The 14669-nt window shown below is 42.3% G+C and overlaps 1 protein-coding gene across 1 annotated transcript in view; it reads left to right on the forward strand.

Moving 5' to 3' along the window:
- ADGRV1 (adhesion G protein-coupled receptor V1) overlaps positions 1–14669 on the forward strand; it is a 654157-nt gene that overhangs the window by 395256 nt on the left and 244232 nt on the right. Inside the window, exon 84 of the mRNA XM_082259824.1 lies at positions 2607–2707. Coding sequence (XP_082115950.1) covers positions 2607–2707 — 101 coding nt within the window. The remainder of the gene's footprint in view (positions 1–2606; positions 2708–14669) is intronic.

A 14669-nucleotide genomic window follows, 5' to 3' on the forward strand; every position in this document is an offset into this window, starting at 1 on the left:
CATGGCCCCGATACATTACTCTCCCTGCTGGCAAAGAGAAATAGAGCAGAGCAGGTGCGAGGGAGATCTTTCCCATCTCCTCACTGGCAAACAGAGCGATAATGCTATGTGCCCTAGGTGATTAGGGTGTGACCAGGCACACCCTGTGCGCACGCCTATGACACCGCCACATCCACCACCACCTCAACCTCCCTCCTACTCCATATGGGCCTCGTCCTTCAGAGATGAAGAACATTGTTTTATTTTTCTGTTTTTTTTTTGTTGTTTTAAGTTATTTCCCTATCCACATTTGTTTGCAGAGCACTTGCCATGCTCTTAACTACGTTTTGCTGCCATTTGCAGCACTCTAGCCCTTTCCATTAGTGTTTTAGAGCCATTTTAGTGCCTTAAAGTTCGGGTCCCCATTGACTTCAATGGGGTTCGGTGTCCGGGAAAAGTTCGGTAAAAGTCCGGGACACGGACCCGGACTTTTTTTTAAAGTTCGGCCGAACCCGTCGAACACGGACATCTAGGTGTCCGCTCAACCCTACTTGTAACCCTGACATGAAACCGGGGAGGGGGGGGGGAATGGCTAATTGGGCCCAATTTGGACATTGTCATTTGGGGGTGTACTCACTTTTGTTGCCAGCAGTTTAGACATTAATGGCTGTGTGCTGAGTTATTTTGAGGGGAAAGCAAATTTACACTGTTATACAAGCTGTACATTCCTTACTTTACTTTGTAGAAAAGTGTAATTTCTTCAATGTTGTCACATGAAAAGTTATCATAAAATATTTACAAAAATGTGAGGGGTGTACTCACTTTTGGGAGATACTGTGTGTATATATATATATATATATATATATATATATATATTTTTTTTTTTTTTTTTTTTTAAGGCATGGACCCTGGAAAATGAAATGGTGATGGTTGCATTTTTTAAAGTGGAATGATATTTGTGCATTTATTTATCAAGCGCATATTTTCAGGGAAAAATGCACTAAAATTACTTTTAGTGCAAACAGATGCAATATTATACCCAATTTTTCGTAAAATATAAAAGATGGGGTTGTGTCGAGTAAATAGATACCAAAATGTCAAGTCTTAAAACTATGCACACCTGTGGAATCATGATGAAACAATATGGTACCCAAAATTACAGGTTATCAATTTAGAGTTAACCATGAATTACGGACAGAATTTTTCTCTCACTCCGACATGCATGACAATACCTCACATAAGTGCCGCAATCAATGTTTACATACACATGCTTGCCCTATATCTCTCTTTTAATGTGGGATGTGTGTGTGTGTGTGTGTGTGTGGAGGGGGGGGGTGGGGGTCAAGAGGTATGCTTTAATGTCTCCCCTACCCTCCAGTGCAGCTATTCAAACACAGATTGTGCTTGAATAGCTGCATCCTTGGCTACACTAGCTGAGGAGTGACAACTGTGACCCTGGAAGTGACATAATAAACATTGCTTCCGAGTTCGATAGCCACTGGAGGGAACAGATATACTCTAAGTCCCCCTGCTCTTACTGGGGAAGCAGTTTCCCACAGTCCCAGACTCCCTGGAGAAACAAGGGATCCCGGGAACTGCCATAGGGAGGGGGGGGGGGCACACTTCCAGCAGCCCAAAAAAGTAATCTGTGGCTGTAGAGCTGCCGATGACTTTTATAGGAAAGCCCTTCACTGGCTCTTAAAGCCAGCACTAAGGTCGCAGGTGAAACAGCAGCTTTGAGTTTGATTTACCCACTTGTCTACTATGCTGTTTATAAATGTACCCTAGTACAGTGGTCCTCAACGCCGGTCCTCAGGGCCCACTAACAGGCCAGGTTTTAAGTATTACCTTGGGGAGATGCAGACTAGAGTACTGCAATCACTGAGCAGCAGCAAATTATATGACCTGGGATGTATTTCAGTTATCTTGCAAACCTGGCCTGTTAGTGGGCCCTGAGGACCAGGGTTGAGGACCACTGCCCTAGTAGACATGTGGTTAAGTAGAGTACATGCTATGCGCACTTCATGCAGTTCCACAGAAATTCGCTAAGTGGGTGAAAAATCGAAGGCACCATGTGGAAAATTGTCAGCCCATTATCTGGTTAGATACAGCTGCTGTTTGGCTATTCTGACAATAGCCTCAACAGGAGATTCCTCCGCCCACACTGTATAGTGTGGATGGAGAAATCTATCCCATATTATTTTAGATAGCTCTGCAAGTTGAACAGAATAAATCTAAGCCTGTATACCCAGAGTTTTTCTACAGAGGTGTTGGATGTAGAAGAAGAGGATTTAGGGACCATGCTCTACCTTAAACCTGAATCAGTGTCCTGGAACAAGCAGAATATACATGATGCATCGGTGTCATTGGAAGCAAAGCACCAAAGCTCCAAGGGGCATATTTATAAATCAGTTTATCCTGGCGCATGTGGTTTTATTGACACAAATTTTTCTAACACCAGTGAAGTCATTTTGAATGGAGTTCCAGATTTTCAAAATGTTCATGAAAAATGTTCCTTGTCGTTATTGATTGTGCCTAATGGTGCCATCAGTACGTATACCATGTATTTTTAGGATTGCTAATGTATAAGATGTCACGATTTATGTATGTTTTATTGTTCTTGGCAGGGTTTACGTTAGCAATCCTCTCCCAGATATTCTGTACTAGATCCTCCATGTTTGCGGCTAAGCTCCTAACACACATGATGGTGGCCTGTTTAGGAACTCAGGTAAGAGACATTAATCCATTAATAAATAAGGGGACGAAAGTTAAGGGTAACAGATGGTGTAAGAAGTTTTTTCTTTTGTATTTTACTGAGGTCTTTCAAAATACTACAAAGTAGTTGCAGCATTGTTCAGATGGCACATCAGTTTTACCTGCAAAGAAGTGGCATATGAGTTGGGGCACATAACTTGTAGGCACCAAAAAAAAAAAATAATAATAATAATAATAAAGGAATGATACAAAAAATGCTATAAAAAAATCACATTCAAACATCATATGCTATACAATTAAAGCTGAGAGCCAGGAGTTATTATGTATTGCATATGTAAATTGGTCCAGTTTGGCTAGCTGCTGGGGAAGCTGAAAATCAATGTAGAAATCAAAGCACCCACAATGATAGCTGCATTCTTTCAAGGTGAGGTGGAACTAAACAGCTACATATAATATTAATTGTATTCTAATGTGTTTAATTTGTGTAGTTGTTTTGTTCTTCTGTGCCTTGTAGTCCCCCAGTGCTCCTGTACAAAAACCGCTATGTAACACACAGCATTTAGGCTTGACAAAGGGGACGTGGCCCTGAAACATGTTGCCTTTTTGCCCACATGCACTGCTTGTCTCACACAAGTTTGCAGCCCGGCTGCTGATTCTGCTTTTAACAGCTCTCTAAGCAGGTCAAGTCTGCCAGTACCAATGTTTGTAACTGACAGCTTGGCTGGGACAGGTAAATCCTGGTGTGTTTTCATCTTGGCTATGTGGATGGCTCTGATACTGGAGACACCTAACCACATGTGGAATATTATTGTTGTTTGTAGTAAATTCATCAGGGTTTAACACTCCTTTTGCACCCTTGTTTGTATCTACCTTTGCTTCAGAAGGGCCTGGTATAGATGTTGACGTGGGTTTCACCCTAACAATACATACCAGACCCTTAAGGTGGCCATAGATGAATTGAAATTCAGCTGGTTCAGAAGGGACCAGCCAAATTTCGATCCATGTATTGCCACTGAAGTTGAACAGAAATCAATCTGCCAATCAACTTCTGTTTAACTGCCCTGTTGAATAGCAGCAGCTTTATCTGCAGCTGCAGCCAATCTGCATATTCTGACAACGTGGGAATCCCCCTGATGTCAGAAAACAATAGCACAGCTGGGAAGATTCCGACATCCACCTCGGATGTGGATAGGTGTTCAGTTTTTGGTTCAGCTTTATGGACTTTATGGGGAACCACAAGCAAAAAAACAAGAAAACAAAGTGTAGGGCTCCCCCCACCCCATTAAAATCTATACTAGACCCTTATCTGTGCATGCAGCCTGGCAAGCCAGGAATGGGAGTGGATGAGCATGTGCCCCTCCCCAAACCATACAAAGCCACATGCCCTCAAAATATAACATTCTTTTAGTTGCTGAATTTCCAATCCAGTGGCTCATCTCTATTTCCCACCTATTCTGTGCCTGGACAGTGAAATGCAGCAGCAAACTGTTGAGCTTATCTCTGTCCCTCTGCTTTCTTCTCTATCAGCATGTTTCTTGCACTGTGATAGAACTGATTGACATCTTGTGCTGCTTCTCTCTGCCTGTGTCTGAGCTCTGATGTACAGTTGACTGCAAGAGTCTGATATCAAGTCAAATTCAGCTACTAACAGTTCTTAAATGTTAAAAATACATTTCCTGATGTATTAATGATTATGGAGCATACGTGAATTGTCCTTTTATCTGCCTGAAGTTCAGCTTTAAGAATAATGTAACCTTTAATTGTATCTTGTTGATAATAACACTTGTGTTTGTCTTCATCCTAAATCCACTCCCAACTTATGCAGAAAACTGCATAAAATTTTGTTTTTAAAAGTAATGATACTTGAACAAGATGAAAGAATTGGTAAACCATGTCCGAAGACACAGGTCTGTAATATAAGTGTTACGCTCAGCACTCCCGGCCCCCTGCTGGCCTCGGAGCGCTCACAGCGTGTGTCCCCAGGCGGCCCTCCTGCGTCTCAGCGTGTGCGTCCCCGCTCTCTAGGGCGCGCACGCACCGGGACTCTTAGATCTAAAGGACCAATGCACAGGTGATTGGTGCCTGGTCCAAACTGGTTATTAAGGGTTAAGGGTTGTGAAAGGCAGTGCTGACTTAATTAGGTTTCACCTGTGCACTACCCATAAATACCTTCTCCTCCCACAACTTCCTGCCTGATCTTTGTGCCTTGTGCCTCTGAGAAAGCGTTCCCTACTGAGTTTGTTTGCTTTGCCAGTTGCCGAACCCGCTGCTACCGACTACTTGCCTTTGAATCTCTGCATCCTGCCCTGACCTCTGCTACGTCCGACTACGCTCTTGCCTTCTCCCTGTGTACCACGCCATATCAGCTGCCAGAGAGATCGAGTTGTTACTAGGGGACACGACCTGGTGTTTACCGCCGCAGCAAATCCATCCCGCCTTGCGGCGGGCTCTGGTGAAGACCAGTAACTGCTTAGAACCGGTCCTCTAGTACAACCCACGCCATCGCCTCTCTGGTCCAGAGGATCCACTATCAGTCCTGCCGGTTCGTGACAATTAGCAAGTATGCCAAATATGAGTTGGTGTATTGGCTAAGTATTCTAACAGACAGAGCAGTGGTTTGATGTGGGTAGACAGTTAAGCTGAGTATACTTTTATCACTTATGTAAGCTTGGTTTTCACACTGCATTAAAATGCTGAACACTCACAAAGATTTATCACTCCATTATTACCCGTTAGTGCTTTGCAATATTAAACTTACAGGTAGTTACTATCTTTATTTGAGGGGGTTGGACTTCGCAATAGAAGGCATATTATGCCAAGCTTCAATGGACACACGCTATACTGTAAGGATATATATAGAAGACTTACCCAAGCTCTACCGCCATATAAATGATGTGAAGATAGAGTGCCGGTGCTCAGGCAAACCAGTCCACTGTAGATAAATCCAACAAAAAGCCAGCATAATAAGTTTTATATTTTGTTCTGGTTATCTTCTCCTCTTTACAGCCTTGTGATATTTATCAGTTTTTTGTCCTTCCAGCAGGGTTCTGTACAATATGTTAATAATGGCTATGACAATAATGACAATGCTAATGTATTATTATTATTATTTGATAATTGTTTATTAATTTTGTGTTAGGGTTAGGGTGCTTATTATTGTTATTTTTTTATATATATTCTATATATATATATATATATATATATATATATATATATATTATGATTATTTTTATTTGTGTATTTATTCTACATTTATTCATTATTTTTTATTATTATTTTTAGTAGTAGTATTAGCACCCTAACCCTAACAAAAAATAAGTAAAGAATAATAAGACAATAAATAAAATATTTACCCCTAACCCAGACCCTAATCCCTTCTCCTAACCCCAACCCTCTAATCTTAACTTTAACCTAACCTTAACGCTAACTCCTTGCCCTAACGAAAAACATAATAATAAATGATTAAGATAACAGATAATGGTTTTCCCTATTGGCTAAAAAAAAAAAAAAAAGCCCTAAGCTCAAAAACGCTGTGTTTAAACGAGCCAAAATTGCGCATAAAAACTTGCGAAAAAGGCTGGAAGATGTCACACTCAGGTGTGAATGCAGTCTTAAAGAAGTATAGATCAGTGCTGCCTCCCACAGTGAATTATGAAGCTGCATGCTGTCTTGAGAGCTATACTCCGCTGAACTTTGCTATGTTCTTGTCAGCTATTTATTATTTTAATGCATTTTCAGAATGCTCATTGATGGCCAGGTTATTGTCCTTCACAAGGCTGCCAAGTTACTTCTCAGGGAAACTGTCAACAAAGTGTCTTTCCTTGTTCACATTACTCCTCTGCATAGCAGTGTATGTCTATCTCTGGTATTCCCAGGATGTTATGTGAGCTCTGAGGTCAATGGAAAAGCCTTGCAGCTTAGTGAATTCCAAACTATAACTCATCCAACAGCTGAATAGATCATCAGTTTGCCACTTGAAGATTCCGCCATTTTTTAACTTTAAAATGGAACATTTTATAAAATATATTTTTTTTGGATTTTATTGTTTTGTTCTAATTAGAAATCAGAATATACCTAAAATAAATTGTTGGCTTAGAACCTCACTATTAAATAGTATGTAATAGCGTGTTTTTTTTTTTCTTACACACATGCTAAATTATTTTTACATTAAAAAAGCACTTAACCACTTGCCTACTGGGCATTCAAATCCCCTCCCTGCCCATTCCAATTCTCGGCTTTCAGCGCTGTCGCACTTTGAATGACAATTGCACGGTCATGCAACACTGTACCCAAATAAAATTGTTATAATTTTTTTCAAACAAATAGAGCTTTCTTTTGCTGGTATTTAATCACTACTGGGGTTTTTATTTTTTGCTTAACAAACGAAATTTTGAAAAAACAAAAAAAAAAACTGTTTTTATAGTTTGTTATAAAATTTAGCAAACAGGTAATTTTTCTCCTTCATTGATGTAGGCTGATGAGGCGGCACTGATGGTTCCTGATAGGCACTGCTGGGCTGCACTGATGAGCACTGATAGGCACTGATAGGCACTGATAGGTGACACTGATGGGCACTGATAAGGCTGAACTGATGGGCACTGATAAGGTGGCACTGATGGGTGGCACTGGAGGGGAACTGATGGGGGGCACTGAAGGGCACAAATAGGCGACACTCAAGGGCATTGAGTGGCACTATTAGGTGACACTGATGGGCACTTATAGGTGGCACTGATGGATGGCACTGATTATTATTATTATTATTATTATTATACAGGATTTATATAGCGCCAACAGTTTGCGCAGCGCTTTACAATGTGAGGGAAGACAATGCAGTTACAATACAATTCAAAACTGGAGGAACTAGAGGGCCCTGCTCGTTAGAGCTTACTGATGGGCAATGATAGGCACTGGTAGGTGACACTTATGGGCAGCACTCATGAGGGGGCACTGATAGGTGGCACTGGTGGGCACCGATAGGTGGCACTGGTGGGCACTGATAGGTGTCACTAATGGGCACTGGTAGGTGGTGCTGGTAGGCACTGGTAGGTGGCACTGGTGGGCACAGATGCCACTCTCCTCTTCGGGACTGATGTTCCTCTGAAAGCAGCGCAATCAACTTTTTTTCTTCTAACACTGACAGCATGAGGAGAAAAAAAACAACTGATCATCGGCTGCTGTTTACATCACATGATCAGCTGTCATGGGCACAGAGCAAGCAGAGCGCACTCTGCAGGGAGCGCGCAGGCAGCTCATGCACGGAAGGACGTACATGGGCACCCTCCCGGCAATTAAGGTCCGCGCTGTAGCCGTCTTTCGGCTATAGCACGGACAGGAAGTGGTTAAAACTCCAAACATTATACAGTGTGTTTCAAAATGAATGACCCATATCTAAAACCTTTTATCTGTGCAACCACACACTGCCAATGAAAGAAACCTGTACTACTTGAATGGGCGTGGCCTATAATTTCAAACGACAGCCGCTAGATACCACTAGTGGCACCAAAATAGACGCAAACCTCAGTCGTTAGCAAGATAGCGACTATGCAACAGAAGGCGTTTTGTTTTCTCAAATTTAGCAAGTGAGTTGGTAATAGCGGTGTAGGGTGTGTTTCGACAACGTTTCAAAATGTATCCACCATTAGCAAAGAACATGTCAGGGTCCGGACTGGCGGCAGGGAATTGCACTGGAGGTGGATCCTCTGTGTCAGTGAGGGATTGGCGTGGACCGTACCAGGGGACCGGTTCTAAGTTACTACCGGTTTTCACCAGAGCCCGCCGCAAGGCGGGATGGACTTGCTGCGGCGGTAGCAACCAGGTCGTATCCTCCGGTAATGGCTCAACCTCAAAGACAGCTGATTTAGGCACGGTACAGAAGGGCAAGGCAAAGGCAAGGTCAGACGGAGCAAAAGGTCAAGGCAGGCGGCAAGGTTCGTAGTCAGGGGCAACAGCAGAAGGTCAGATACACAGGCAGGGAACGATACACCAAAAGCTTTCTCAAGGTACCAAAGGCAACAAGATCCGGCAAGGACAGGAAGGGGAAGTGGGTTTTTATACCATTTGGACTGATTGGACCAGGCACCAATTAGTGGTGCACTGGCCCTTTAAATTTCAGACCAGCGGCGCGCGCGCGCCCTAGAGAGCGGGGCCGCGCGCGCCGGGAGGAAGCCGAACGGGAGGTGAGTGGAGTCCGCGGGCGGGAACCGACTGAGTGAGGAGTGCGGGGGAGCGGCGCTCACGGTCGGGGAAGGTGACCGGAGCGCCGCTACCCGCAGCATGCCTCGAGTGCTCCGGGGACGCTGCAGGACCCGGAGCGCTCGGCGTGACAGAACATTAGTCGTTGGGAAAAACAATTTGAAGAATCGGGGTGGGGGAGGTTATGTATGTAAGGGGAAAAAATCCAGGGCAACCACGCACTTCAGCGGAAAATGTGCAACGAATTTGCAAATATGCAATCCCTCATACGACTGTTTGGTGGGTGTTAAGACGACGTTTGCTTCTGATACCATACCGATTGCAACTGGTGCAAGCTCTTCATGTAAGTGACAGAAGAATACATTTCAATTTATGTCATATGGTTTTAGACAACATGGAGGATGACAGAATCTTAGCGCAGTTGATTTTTTTTATCAATAAAGCAACATTTCATCTAAGTGGTAAAGTTTTGCGTCACAAATTTCACATATGGGAAATATGGAGAAATATGAGTGAAACTTAAAGACTTAATATTCATTTAATTTGTTATGTAACTGTAACACATTTTCATTATTAAATATAACTATTTGAAATGGGGTCATTCTTTTGAAACACATTGAATAATTCTAAAAACAGAAGACCCAAATATTAAAATTAATTGCATTTTTAATGTTACCTGAGATTAGTGCAACTATTTATCAGATGTAAATTTTAAGCAAGACATACACTTAAATTTGTTATAACATTTCCAAATTTTCTTCAAAATGTAAAAGATGAGACTGAGCCAAGGAAATAGCCAAATGCCAAACGTGGGGCCACAAATTGGCAACAAACGGGTATAGGATTGTGTATAAGGGATTGTATGGTTGGGTTTTCATTACTGTTTTTTTTTTTTTTTTATTGGTTGAGCCAGATGGAATTGTGTCTTTTTTTCTATCTGATTAACTATGTAAACTATGATGTCAAAAAAGCTTATGAATTTGTAGTTATCCCTAAAGGGTAACTCCACTTTAGTGGAGAAAAAAAATAAGCAAATGACAAAAAAAGAATATAGCGTATACAATTGCGACACAAATCATATTGTAATTGAAAGTTATTAAAAATTACCTTTCCTTTTCAATCTGCAGCTGTTGTAATTTTCTGAAAATGCAATCCAATATGGCTACCTGGAGGTGTTCTGCACACAGAATGTGTACTGACCACACCCCAGAAACATAATTTCCTGCTTGTGTGATTGGCTCACCAATTTTCCCAGAAGTCTGCAGTAAGATACAAGTCAGATTTCTGGCATCCCCTGCAGCAAAAATGTCATTTTTGGTGAGATATCCCCAATAGGAACACGTCTGAAAGGATGCAGGCCCAGCAGTTTTCCTCATTAGAGCCCTGCAGCTGCCACATCTGATAGATAATTATGAAACCACTCCCATTTTACTCACTCACCACAAAGGCACAGAGGAACAAACAGTGATTTCTTCAGAATAACAAAAGATAGGAATCTGCAACAAAGTTTGTTAAAATCCCTGCAATGTACAGAGATCACCCAGAGGGGAATGTTTTTTTCTCAACAAAAGTGGAGTTACGTTTTAAGCCCCGGTTCACACTATGAATGTAATGACATTCCTATTTGATTCACATGTGACTCAGTGTGGTGTGATTGGATCCAACTAATGGAACTTTTCCACCGCAAGTACCGGCTCGGCTCTACTCGGCCCAGCTTGGCCCGGTTTGCCTTTCCACTGCTGGTACCGCATGGTACAGTGTTGGAACGGTTCGGTACGGTACGGTATGGTTTGCTTTTCCACTAAAGTAGTACTAAAGTTAAGTGGGTGGGATAACAACGATTCTCTAACCAATCAGTGACTAGTAGTGACTGCATGCAAAAGATTGTGGGATGTGGTACCGGTGTGGTACCTCTTGGACCACAATCAAGGTGGTACTGTTTTTGAGAGCCATACCGTTCGGTTCCATGCAGTGGAAAAGTGCCGCCGTACCGTACCGCACCGAACCGTTCCTACACCGTATCATGTGGTACCAGCAGTCGAAAAGCACAAAAGCGAGCCGAACCGTTCGTTTCCATGCAGTGGAAAAGCGCCATAAAAGTTGCACTCTTTCCAACCAGATCAGTATAGACAGTATTCGAGCAATTGTTTTCCTGAATGTACCAGCCAAGATATTACAGTTTTGAACCTGGAAGTGCCCAGAGCTGAGCTCCTCTGGGATCAATCGCTTCCAGGGGAGATCAAGACACAGAGAAATAGTTCAGATAATTGGCAGTTATGGAGTTTATAACTTTGATGTGCAGTCTGTTGATTGCTTGCCATGTCAAAGTAAACAAAGATAGCTATACAAATTTTGCCTCAGAACTAAAATGTCAGATTATTAACATTTACCGACAGCTCTGTTATATGAAGTCGGCCACTCTAGTTATAGCTTTTCCACCATCTTCAGTACAGTAAATATACCAATCATCCACCAACACCTATATAACATAAGACTTATCTAAACAGTTCCATTTATTGCAATTCATTTATGTCAGGTTGGGTAGACCCTCACACTGCATACTTGTTGGTATCTTAAGAAGATTGTACAATTATATTGTAAAATGAGTGGTCATCCTTACACTACAGCAGTCTGCCATAGGCTGCCTATTTCATCCCAGTCTAGACAAAGTGAGTTGCCTGAAGCATAAAGACAGCATCTAGAAGCCTATGTCTCCAGCCTTTGCGCTGCTACAGAGCTTTGGAAGCCAAAGAATCTTCAGCATCCTAAACACTTCCAGAAGTCTCAGATGTTAGGTCTTCTACAATGCAATGTAATTCCTTCCTTTGGCATCCTGAATGCCTGTTGCTACTGTATTGGTCCTGATCATCTCCATCCCTTTATTAGGACTTTATCCCTTGGTAATCTCACATTTTTCTTCTGCGGATTTTTCTTCATCTTACTTCCAGTGGGGCTGAGGCTTAATGGACCATGGCTATAGGGTGCACCTTGGTACTAATAGGGGTAATCAGGAAAAGCAGGGGAGAGGTGGAAAGAAGGTGGGGAATGTGAGGAATATGCTTTGAAAGTTGTGACAGGTTGAAAGGGCAGGCTGACACTGGAAACACTGGAGTAGAGGCTACAACTGGAAACACAGCCACATGTTAAAATACACTTTATTGTCAAAAGTATTGGGACTCCTGCCTTTACACGCACATGAACTTTAATGGCACCCCAGTCTTTGTCTGTAGGGTTCAATATTGAGTTGGCCCACCCTTTGCAGCTATAACAGCTTCAACTCTTCTGGGAAGGCTGTCCACAAGGTTTAGGAAAGTGTCTATGGGAATGTTTGACCATTCTTCCAGAAGTCTTTATGGACCTTAAGGGTCATCCCCAAACTGTTCCCACAAAGTTGGGAGCATGAAATTGTCCAAATGGTTTTGGTATGCTGGCTCCTTAAGAGTTCCCTTCACTGGAACTAAGGGGCCAAGCCCAACCCCTGAAAAACAACCCCACACCATAATCCTCCCTCCACCAAATGATTGGGACCAGTGCACAAAGCAAGGTCCATAAAGAAATGTAAAAAGACATGGATGAGCGAGTTTGGGGTGGGGGAACTTGACTGGCCTGCACAAAGTCCTGACCTTAATCCAATAGAACACCTTTGGGATGAATTAGAGCAGAGACTGTGAGCCAGGCCGTCTCATCCAACATCAGTGCCTGACCTCACAAATGCGCTTCTGGAAGAATTGTCAGACGATCCCGTAGACACACTCCTAAACCTTGCGGACAGCCTTCCCAGAAGAGCTGAATCTTTATAGTTGCAAAAGGTGGGCCAACAAATATTGAACCCCACAGACTAAGACTGGGATGCCATTAAAGTTTGTGTGTGTAAAGGCAGGTGTCCCAATATTTTTGACAATATAGTGTAGGTTTTAGTCATGTAGGCAGGGGCAGTCTATTTTCTTCACTGCAGGTGGCGCTTGTCCACAGTGGCAATGCAGATGGAAAAGGAAGTTGAGGGGGACCTAGTTCCTCTATGACTTCCTTGGTCACAAGATGTTGGCACCCCCTGTGACTTTGGTGGCCATCTTGAGTCAGACGGGGTCTATTTAAGATTTGGGTTTGGCACCCATATTGTGAGTGGCTAGAGCAGGGACAGGTTACGCTTTCCCGAGTATTAGGGAAAGCGCAAGGACCACTCCAGGCATCTAGATAGCTTCCCCTTTGGGTACAGACCAGCCAGGCCGCATTCTGCTCCTCCTGGCAGACGTTGTTGGCATCTCTGGTTCTACAGCGTACTGTACCATCACTGTTACATCTTGCGAGTGTTCATGGTAGGGTTGCCTTCCTGCCGGGCCTGTCGTGTATTGCTGGACTTCTGTTACCATATATTCCTCTTACTGCACTTTTACTCTTGCCTGCTGCACCACCCTGCACCTACCCACAGTCAGATTAGCTTTTACTATATGTGGGATACATTTATCATGTTGTTGCATACTGTGAGATGTTAGGACTTTATTCATGCAGACATTACTTATTGATATATGATGGTTGATGAGAAATACTCTTTGTATAAATCAACATATCAATATGTGTTCATTTAGTATTATGCAATGTCATAGACAGCCAAAGTAAAAGAGCTCCAAACAGTAAGAAGATTCAGGAAAAGTATAACAATTATCTATTAAAGGATAGGCTTGCACGCTTTCTACAGACAATTTTGTAATACCACAGCATCCCAACAGGATTTTTTTTTCAATGATGTATTGATCATCATTTGAGGTTTTCTTTTGCTGTCTGTCCTTTTGGCACCGGTAGGAATCCTCTGAAACACATTCAGGGAGAGAACAGTCATTTGACATCAATAATTCCCAGAAGGCACCTTTTTTTGGTTCTCACTGCTCAGCCATTTATGTACTCATGATGCAAATCTATATTAATAGCATCACAGTATTATATGCAATTTCTGAGAAGGCTAAGAAAACAAGAGCTGGCCGCCGCACAGAGAGCGGAAGTAAAATGTAAACAGTGTTGTGAGAAACTAGTAGAAGGGGAAACAATCCAGCCCTGCAATCCATCACTTTTATCAGATATCCACCCCTTTCAGTTTATATGTAGCTGCCAAGTTCCTATCAGTACACTGTGCATCTCCTCAGGGGCTCCTTATTCACTTTATCCATTACGTCAACAATACCCTACAAACACTAAAATCATGTTTGTCCAAGTTCCTTTTCTAATAGGCATTGCGATACATTATATAACAATTGTTTTTAACACAGGAAATGTGTTTAATAAGTTTATATTTATATGGTTTGTAAAGGTCATGTATTTAGTAGAGTACTGCTAACAATACATGGAAATATAAAATGTTATCATATGATTTCCTTTGACGTGTGTTGTCATTGGCCACCGTAATGCCTCAGCCCCAGGACATACAGATTATTAGAATAGTCTCCTTTCTGGGCATTACTGTTATGAATGGCCATTCGTTGGGATTAGGCCATTATTGAGTAGGGATACCTTTTAAAAATAAAAATTTGCAGGCAAAAGACAAGTCCTTGCCACGCTTTCTGTCATACTTCAAAAATGTCTGATATAGAAAAAGAAAAAACAAACCATTTGAAGTACACTCCAATCAACATTGAAAAGATAACTTTGAGCCTACCTAATAGAACTCGCCTGCTGCTGATGCAGGAACACCCTCTTTGCTACCTCACACACAATCCTTAAAACCCAACTCCGGGCATGTAAACCATATCGGACTTAACCACTTTACCACCGGAGGATTTTGCTGTCTTACG

Source organism: Pelophylax lessonae (genome assembly GCF_965119305.1).
Source record: "Pelophylax lessonae genome assembly, chromosome: 1".
Classification (NCBI taxonomy): domain Eukaryota; kingdom Metazoa; phylum Chordata; class Amphibia; order Anura; family Ranidae; genus Pelophylax; species Pelophylax lessonae.